The sequence below is a fragment of the Pygoscelis adeliae genome, unplaced genomic scaffold (genome assembly GCF_000699105.1).
Source record: "Pygoscelis adeliae isolate BGI_AS28 unplaced genomic scaffold, ASM69910v1 Scaffold1, whole genome shotgun sequence".
Taxonomy (NCBI): domain Eukaryota; kingdom Metazoa; phylum Chordata; class Aves; order Sphenisciformes; family Spheniscidae; genus Pygoscelis; species Pygoscelis adeliae.
Window position 1 is genome coordinate 4243519 of NW_008824051.1, and position 9991 is coordinate 4253509.

General features: G+C 40.0%; 1 protein-coding gene across 1 annotated transcript in view; it reads left to right on the plus strand.

The window, feature by feature from the left end:
* The window catches only part of SDE2 (SDE2 telomere maintenance homolog (S. pombe)), a 10213-nt gene extending 851 nt beyond the window's left edge, over positions 1 to 9362 (plus strand). The window contains exons 2-7 of the mRNA XM_009333695.1: positions 456 to 573; positions 2734 to 2845; positions 3387 to 3556; positions 4283 to 4394; positions 5037 to 5445; positions 8443 to 9362. Of these exons, the coding sequence (XP_009331970.1) occupies positions 456 to 573; positions 2734 to 2845; positions 3387 to 3556; positions 4283 to 4394; positions 5037 to 5445; positions 8443 to 8658 (1137 nt within the window). The 3' untranslated portion in view covers positions 8659 to 9362. The remainder of the gene's footprint in view (positions 1 to 455; positions 574 to 2733; positions 2846 to 3386; positions 3557 to 4282; positions 4395 to 5036; positions 5446 to 8442) is intronic.
* Positions 9363 to 9991: the final 629 nt, after the last annotated feature.

Below are 9991 nucleotides of genomic sequence, written 5' to 3' on the forward strand. Positions count from 1 at the left end.
CGCTTCGGCTGTCGCACGTCGCGACTGTGGGCGCGCTCCTCGTTGCCGTCGCTTAGCTGGGCAGGAGGGTTTGCTATGAGAGAGTCCTATAGCCTCTTATATGTATTTTTTATATATATATGGAAGATACCAATCTTGAATTCTTTACGGCCCAAAAAACGTGGGTATTGTTTGTTTGTTTCTTAATACAGAGTGTTTGAACGCTTGGTGTAAATTTTCCCCTGGCGCGGCTTTTCCCCATTCATGTTTACGAGCTGATTTAGACCGTGTTTAATCCTTGAGGAAACGGGAATTAAAACAAGCACCATAGAGAATGTTTGTGCTTTTAAGATTGTCTGATTTTTGCTTCCTCTCTGTTCCTACAGGAAGGAAGGAAACGTTATTTCTTAATGATTTACTTTCTCAGAATGCTTCATTCTCTGTCAATCATATGACTCAATTTTGCTGTTTTTTAGCATATTCCTGAAGAAAGCTTGTATGTGAAATGTAACGGGCGACTGGTTAATGATGAAGATGTACTGCAGAATGGAGCCGTTTATAGTCTGGAGCCAAGACTTTGCGGTGGAAAAGGAGGTTTGTTGCTTAACTGCTTCCCACTGGTTAGATTCTTAGGTTAAAAAAAACCAACTTTTCTTACAGTAGTAGTAAAAGACTACTTTCTTATAGTAGTCTATACTGACAGCAGCAGTCCTAATCTATTAGCACATCTCTTTCAACGTGGGTGACTGTGATATAATGTCTGTGAGCTGAAATCACAGTCTACGTGCAAAGCTGAGAATTTACCAGGGAAGCTGCAGTTCAGCCAACAACTTTGCTGGCAGAGCTCTTCTTCGCACCCCTGGTCAGCTCAGCTCTACTAGTAGAAATCTGTAACGTGCATCAAAGTGACTTAAGAGTTGAAATTGTGTTGAAAAGCACCTGGTTTCTTAGACTCCTGAGTTTCATTTGTGGTCACTTACGACGAATATGCCAGGTATCAATAGTCTGTGATTTGAATATGTTATATGACCTAATTGATTTTGTCTTCTCTTATTTGAAAAAATATTTAAATGCCAACATCCCAGTAGCCTGAGAACTAAAGAATTCAATCTAAACCAGACTCCTTATATTGACAAAATATTTTTAACTGTGTTACAGAAGATATGCAGTAATCGTACAAAACGATGTAGCCACCGACAGTATGGACATTCCCTAAAATGGAACATGATGGGTAAAGCAGGTTTAGCAGAGTATTTGAGTGTAATTGGGGTTTGCTTTTTGAATCCAGTTATGAGAATTCTCCAGCTATTGAGTTAAAATGCTGAATAATTGTGCAGCCTTGCATCAGGCTGCAGCTCAGCTTACTTTGCCTTCGTAGTTTTAGACAGAACTGGAAATAAATATCGTTGCTATAGCTTATGAGCTATTGTGGTTTTTTAAAATGCCCTAATAGTGGCGTATATGGTATAAGTCCACAGTATAGGATGCTTCCTCCTCACCTATTGTCTGTCAGCTTCAGTTATCCTGGGATGGCGCAGGATACGTGTTCTGTGATTCACTGTGTGTTACTGATGTGCCGTTGGGGTCGGTTTAAAATTGTTCTTTAACAATTTCGGCTGATTTCTAAAGCGTTCCCTTTATTTTGACTTTATAATGTGAAGTGTGATAAAAACAGTGAAAGAAACAGGTCAAAGCTATTGAGACTTACTGTACGATCTCAAGGGATTACAGATCACGCTGGCTTAGAAGAGAACTGAGCATTTTATTATCAGACCTAATTCAGCACCTGGGACCTTAGTGAATACATTGCTGTTGATTTTGGGGAGCATTCCTGGCTAGGTGTAGCAGCTAGGTTCGCATTCTTCAGAACGTAAAATTCAATAGCATGTTTCATGTGCTACAGACATTCTCCTTGCCAATGGCAGCAATTGGTTTTGCTAGCTGAACATAATGCTTTTTCTGCCTCGTGATACAGTAGGTTGTCTGGATTGGTTTGTAACAGTTCTTAAAGGTGCTTTTGGGGTGCTAAAAACTATACATTTGTTCAGCTTCTAGTTAAAAGTCAGTGCTTCCACATTGTGTTTCTTTGAGGTAGTTAAACAAGTGTCTTTCTCGAACTGGAGACAACATAGGGTGGGACTGATGGAGAGAGAAATCAGCAGCCTTGTCTATGAGTAATTAGTGGCTGAGGAGCACATAGAAATCTGTTTTGGGGGACTCTGCAGCGTAACATTGTACATCATGATCATCTTGACGAAGCTGCTAAGGCTATCTCCTAAAAAAGTCATTTTATTTTTTGCTAGATTTTTAAAAGGGGATTTAAGATTGGTGGGGGCTAAAGGGGCTTAAGGGGGAGGTATATCCTGGCTAAATTAGAAAGGACCCAAAATGTTCTCTTGAGATGAAAAAGGTTTCAAACTGTTTCGCTGGGGGAGTCCAGAAATAGGCTTTCATGTTAGGAGTGCTGCACAGGTTCTAGTAAATCTGGAGTCCATCTGGTGTGGAATCAGGAGCACAAAAACAAGATGAGTGGTAAACGCTGGGTACCTTCTTTCACTTAATGTTCCAGCATTTCACCCATGACAATTCTCCAACATGTTGCAACTTTCAACTTACCCTTTATTTCAGTTGCACTGAGGGAGAGGAAAGTGTTGAATTCACTGTATTCTTTTTCCATGATTAATTATTTTGTTGTATACTAGCTCATCTCCATTTGTTTCTGTTTAGCTAATTCTTGATTACTTTTTTTCTCAGGGTTTGGATCTATGCTGCGAGCCCTTGGTGCTCAGATTGAAAAGACAACAAATAGAGAGGCTTGCCGAGATCTCAGTGGAAGGAGACTTCGAGATGTCAATCACGAAAAAGCGTAAGGCATTTTCTTAGAAGCTAGAATTATAAAGTAAACTTATCGTGTAGTTCACTGTTAACAAAAGAGTTCAAATGACAGGCTGTTGTAGCGATGAAATTTTATTTTGAATACTAAAAAGAGCAAAAGTGAAATCTTAAGCACAGATAGACTGGAAGCCAACAGGATTCTTCTGACTAGAATTGTATTACTGCAAAGTAGAGGTGATTGTACTGCAGCCTGCTTCTGAGAGACTGTTCTGCACCTCTTAGATTTCTCATCTGGAATTCTCACAGTTCTTCTCTCTGAAGCTGCAAGACCATGATACTGGGGATATGTGACCTTACTGCTGTTTCTGGCTTCCAAAATAAACTTCACCCTCTTCTCTGTAGCAGAATCTCTATATATTCCTTCAGTAATTCCCCTGGGTGCTGTCAGTCGTCTTTTTCCATTGGCTCCCATCCTAGCAGGTGGTAGAAGCATTCAGTAATTGCAAAGCAACAAACTGATATTACATTAAATGTTGGAAACGCTCTCATTTTCCTGGTTCCGTCATCTGCAGGATGGCTGAATGGGTGAAGCAGCAAGCAGAACGGGAAGCAGAAAAAGAGCAAAGGCGTTTGGAAAGGCTGCAGCGGAAACTTGCAGAGCCAAAGCACTTTTTCACAAATCCGGACTACCAGCAGCAGTGTCATGAAATGGCTGAGCGACTAGAAGATTCAGTACTTAAAGGTACCACAGTTCAACCTCACTTTCTCTCCTCAAAAAAATAAAGCAAACTAAAAAACCCTATAGCCTCACTACGGTATGAAAATTAAAAAAAAAAAAATTGCTGTCAATAACGCTTTCAATTAAATGAAATTTTAAATTCCAGCAAAATTTGTTGGAATTCATTTTTCCTTTTTGACTACTGCTTCTCTTAAATTGCATTGAACAGTTTAATACGGGTACTTCACGCAGACCCTTCATCTTGCTGTGCTACAGTGTCATAATAAAAGCAAAATTCTGTGAAGGTAGTGTTGCTAGTTCAGCTGTAAGAATTACATAATCATTTTCAGTGAAATGGTAATATATAAACAGGTCACGTAAAAACTAGAAATTGAATCCAACTACAAAATACCTTCTTTCACTTACTGTTCTTTGTAGTTGTTTTATTTATCCACGGATTGTTCCCTTGCTGGCAGCTTGATAGTGAAACTTGAGGCTGAATGGGGTGTAGAACCTGAGAGTTCGGTTCAGGAATCCAATTTTAATTGACTCTCTGCCTTAGTAAAGCAGTGTGGGAAAGCTTTTGCTGCTACTGAGTTTTTGTGAAGCTTTGAGTCTACATAAATGTGCACTAATAGTGATTATTTTCAGTTGGTGTTTTAAATTGCATCTGAAATTAAAAGGTAAGTAGAATTTACAACATATGTGAATTGTGTACTGACGATGTAGACTTTTAACTTTGTTTTGAAGGATTGCAGGCCACTTCAAGCAAAATAGTGTCGCCGGAAAGTGGCAATAGTCGTAAGCGTCCCGGTGAATCTGGAAAGAATGGAACAAAATATCAAAAAAGAAGATGTTTTTGGTAAGCATTATGACTCTCTTTGTACTTAATACTTGAGTATTAAGCCTTGGACAGGATGACAGGTTAGGTACATGCAAGTAAGCAACATTGTATCTGAGATGTAGACTTAAATAGTAAAATCAAATTGAACCGATTAAATTGGAGAACTGAAAGTAAATGTTGCTGTGTTTATATAATTCTGTCCCAGCTGGAGCAGACAAACTTTATCTGCAAAAATAGACATCCTTCCCACCCCCACCGCTTCTTCTAATACGGTTATATTCTACTGCCTCCCATTGTCCTTTTTTTTCATTAATGAAGTAAATTTACAATTAACTTGGGGGGGGTAATTTCCTGGCATTTTTCACCTTATGTAACATGAAGGAGAAGCCTTAATGATTCCAGTGGTGTTTGGAATAGCAGTAGGTAGCACACGTTTCTGTATTGGGAATGCTATAAAAAGATACCTGTTTTCGGAGGATGTTGGGTCCTCTTTAATATTAGCAGCTCTTCCATTTACTAAACTATCCTAACTAGCTGCTGGAGTAGTTCACTGCAGCTCTCTGAAGTGAGTTTTGGAAAGAGAAGTGGGATAATAAAAATAATTTTAAAAAAAAAGTGAAAATAGGTGAATATTCATTTGTAATGTACTGCTTATGCCAGGCTGGGATTGGAAGGGTTGGATGATCCTGACAGTTCGGATTGCGAGGATGACAGTGAAGATGACTCCCCTCATGCATCTGACGGAAGTTGTCCATCAGGCAGCAGATACAATGAAAATGCTGGAAACTCGAATGAATGTTCAAGCAGCTCTCTGGATTCGGTAGAAGATAGTCCAGCTACCAGTGCAACTGAGAAACCACTGGAGCCACCAGAAGGTACTGGAAGAGATCTGCAAGAAGAGACACACACAGGTGGGCAAGCTGAAATGCCAGCTGAAGAAAACAGTAAAATGACAGAGCCCTTGAAGGAAGAGGCCCAAGAAAACAATGAAGTAACCCAATCTCTGAAAGAAGAGGAGCAAGAAAATGTTTCTTCTAAGGCACAGGAAACAAACCAGTTACAGAGCACAGTAAGTATGAAGCAGTACAAAATGTGTTATTTTTTTTCTTCAGCTGCTTTTACTCAATCACTTTTCCCTTTGTGGATCGCAGAAAAGGGGACGGGATTTGTATCCTATGACTTCAATGCATTAGATGTACGTGCTTGAATTAGAATCGTAGTCTCCGTAAGAAGCTAATAGAATCTCCGGAATTTGATTCAGAGCACAAAAAATCCCAAGGTTAAAAGGAAAAACAGCTTAACTGAAGATGCATCGTATGACTTACGAAAATGGAATGTAGCGAGTTAATGGGAACGGCAGCCAGAGAAGGCTCTTGGTTGACAGTGTCTCCATGGAGAAAGTTGAATTGTAGTATGGTAGCATTGTCTTGAGAGATGCTAAGTAGAATGGTTCAGGGAAGAACTTTATCAGATTAAGCTTTTAATAGTCTAGAGTTTCTACTAAGATGCAGTTGCCCTTGGCTGTTGAGTATTGTCTTTCCTGAGATCCATGTTTCTCTTGGGGTTCTCTTGTTTTTTTTTTTTTCTCCTTCTATATAAATAGATACACTCTGGATCCAAAATTCTTCATTGAGGGGGGGGAAAAGAAAAGTAAAAGGTAAAACCCTTCCATAGGACTCTTATAGATACTTTCTGACACATTACCAAACACTGTCCAATTTGACTGATCTTATTTATAACACCATTTGACCTTAATGTTTATAATTGACCTCAATGTTTAAATTAGAAGTTGTTCCCCCTAAACCAATCAGCCGAGCAGTCCTTCTGAGTTTTTTATAGTAAAAGGACTTGAGTCCAGTTCATAGAGAACCCTAGTAGTCTGGTGCAAACTTCAGTTCTTCGTTGACCACCGAAGTCTGAAAGCAGCAGGTCCTTCACTAGAGAGACAGGATTGCTATCGATGATGAGCTTCATCTGAACTGCAAAGGATGGTGGAAGAGTGGTTTTAAAATTGATCATCTGGCGTATGCATGGTGGAAGCAGGTCTGTACTGTTGCCACGCCATTATCTCTGCTGGCAGTCTGGGTTGGTGTCGCAGCCCGCAGCCAGATCGGGAGCAGTGCTGACCATGAGGTTCCTTCTCTGGTGATTGACAGGAGGATGGCTGGGATTCCTTTCCTGAAGAGGCTTCAGATCAGTCTTCCAGCCAAGAGAGAATGTAGCTTTTCCCACTGAATTGATGAAAGCCCAACTAATATTTGGCAGTAAAAGGTGCCAATATTTGTGCTTCATTGCTCCTTGCATAATACTGCTATTAAAAATTTCTAGGGGTCATGAATCTAGGCTTATTCTAGCAACAAAACAAAATGTGGCGCTTTTTTCAGGCTAGGGAGTTGCTTGGATTTTCTGCCTTTTTTCCAGCTTGAGCAGAAAGTCTGCCATCAGCTGCCAGTGCCAATGACTGAATTCTAATCAGTGGAAGTTTAATACAGATAAATGGAAAAAAGACCAAGGATGTAATCTGATAAATTAGAACTTTGTCATCTACTGTACTGTTAAGAGCTGGCAAATTTTAAACAGGATGTTTACCGTTCTTCACTGTTTACCTTTTGCTCGGTATTTGTGAGACTGTCTATTCCTAGAACAGGAAACTCCACCAATGCTGTGGCAGATTGTTATTGCAGGTGGAAATATTTTTATAATAGTCCTTGATGGATTTTTTTTTTTTTATGTAGGATGAGAATAATGAGGCAACCAGTCTTTTTTTGTATGCTTAGCAGGACAAAGGTTCTAATTCTGCTCGGGTTAATTGTTTTTTCTGAGTTCATAACGGAGTAGTCTCATTCCCGCTCCTGGCATTACTTGCTCTGAAGTCTCTTTGAGAACTCCATCATGATACATACCATAAGACTAATATGTGCTTTTAAGTATTGAACGAAATGGGCTTAGATTTTTGTGTCCTTTTTAGTGTGTTAATGTTTAGTGTGTTAGTAAGTTCCAGTGTTTGAATTGTCCAGTCTTTGTCCATGTTCTGTTGTGAACAAGGCCCTGGGCTTGGACTAGACAATCTATAGAGGTCCCTTTCACCCTCAATTATTCTGCAAATATACTGATTTCCTTTTAAGATGAAATTTTAATCCATTTTCTTGTGGCAGGATGAGATGTGAACTTCAGAACTTGCTTTTTGGTTACTCTTACTAAAAAGAGGGTGCTTTTCTATCTATTTCTATAATTACAGTGTAACCGCATTAGAAATAACTGTTCATCCTCCTTCCTGCTACTGCTGGGGGCGTGCTGGTTATATTCTACACGGGGTTAAAAAGGGGCTGTTAGCTTTGCCGTGGAAGCAAAGGTTAAGCTACTGAACTGCTAGGCGAGATGGTGGGCTGTTGTTTTCAATTCGGTTTTCTTGGGAGTGCTTAACTTCCCTGGGGATAAAACCAGTATCGACTGTTTTGTCTCCAGAGGAATAGGATTAAATACTGCCACTTACTTCTTTATTTTACTTTTTCAGCACTCCTCTATTGCAAGTAGAATGTGTTAATTCTAGTGGAATAATTTTAAAAGTTCAGCGGTGTTCACATCATTTAAAATAACCAGTGCTTCTGTCTTGGAGGCTATGTACATTGCAAGCCTAAGCACATCTGCAGCTTGTCTGGACATGTTAGAGCAAGCCTTTAACTAGCTAGCAGAGGCACTGCGAGGAGTAGAATTGTAGCAGCACAGTTGGACAGCGGGTACAAAGCTCAGCTGGGCATTCACCCCGCTCTTGGGTGTGTTATCTCTGCTAAGATTTGCATGTTTTACGACGAGGCTGCTGGCTAGCTTCAATTTGCTTGTACATGATGCAGTAATACTTTGGCTGGGTAGCATAAGTACCGCTAATAATAAGAATATCCAACATGATACATATGGAGACATTTCTCAACTACATTAAGTCATTAGGAGTTTGAAATAATCCTAATTGAAGGTCTTCTGTAAAAGGAAGCATTCTGTCTATACTTTTTCCTCCCCCCAATCAGGAAGAAAATAAAAATAGTCTGATGTGATGTTTTATTCTTTGCAGGAGATGGAACCGATAGACCTGCTGGCATTCAACTCTGCTGCTGAAATGGAAGCCCTGGGTTTAGATAAACTGAAGGCGGAATTGATGTCTTTAGGGCTGAAATGTGGAGGCACTTTAAAGGAAAGAGCAGCAAGGCTTTTTTCAGTGAGAGGTCTGTCTAGAGACCAGATCGATCCTGCCTTATTTGCAAAGCCCTCTAAAGGGAAAAAAAAGTGATTTTTTTTTTTAAAAAACATCATTTTGTATCTGTCTACTTTTAAATTTTTCATATTCTGTACTGCCACATAGAATTCTTTGGCATCCCTGGGTAGTGTTTTGTTTCTACTCTTTAGGAAGTTCGATTAACATAACAGAGTAAGTTGCTAGATAGCGAGTTAGTTACGTGTTCAATATTAAAAGAGTGAAACTACGATCGTTTGATAAACTTTACAAATAGTTATAACAAGTCTTAATCCAACAGGTAGAACAAACTCACTGTATATGGAAAGAAAGAACCTGAATGTTTTCTGGAAAATGGTTGTATGACACTGTCATCACCTATCTTAAGAAAAATAGCAAACCTTTCCTAGCTTTCTATTGAATCTCCTTTAATGTGTATTCCAGTTAGCACAGTTAAAACTGTCAAATGAGAAACACTGAACTTATGATCCAGGCTTAAAAGCTGAAGTTTCTTCATATAAAAAGAACATTTTTATATGGATGCAGTCAGTATAAATAAATAAATACGCTGTGCTGTGAGTTTCTGTGGGATGTCAGGTATCAGTATGGTATAAATTATTAATGCGTGCAAGTATTTCTTTTAGAAGAAGTTAAATAAGGGTATTTACTTACTTTGCTCTGGAAAAGTATCTGAGTGAGGGAAAAGAGAGAATCGCATCCTTAAGAAACTAAAAAGAATAAAGTACACTTGCTGGCTGCTGAAGGTTAGTAACATACGGAGTGATCGTCTGAAGCTGAAATGGGAAATTTAGGGCGGGTTTTAACTTTTTTTTTCCCCCCCCCCACTGGTAAAAGCAATGGAATTGTCTCCCAAGGACTGAAAATATCTGCAGTGCTGGCGCTTTATCCTCGAGCGGCGTCTGTAGTCTCGGTGCCGGGAGTTACCCCGTGAGGGGGTAAGGGCCCCTTGCTGGAGGGGCAGCGTGCTCGCGTGACTGCGGGTGCAGCTGCCGCTTCTCTGGCTTGAGAGGCTTTTAAAAGGCGCTTAGGTCAGTGCCTCAGATTTTACCACCCTATGCTGGAGAATACTGTGTTTGTCATCCACCTACCGGGTTTTTTTTGTAGAGACGCTTGAAAAATTAAAGATCTCTCTCCTGTTCTGACATCATACCGCCCGCCTATCTGTTTTACAGTTTGGCTCATAAAGTTTTGAACTGCAATAGCGTAGGAGCTGGGCTTCAAACGCTAGGAAATCCGTTCACTTGTGTCGTGTTTAATGTTTCCGACGGGAGCGGTCTGGACCTGGTACTTCGTCAGTTTTGCAGTCTGACGCCCCCTCTCCTCAGAAGCCGTTTTGTTTATGCTTGGGAGTTTTGGGGGGGTGGTGGGG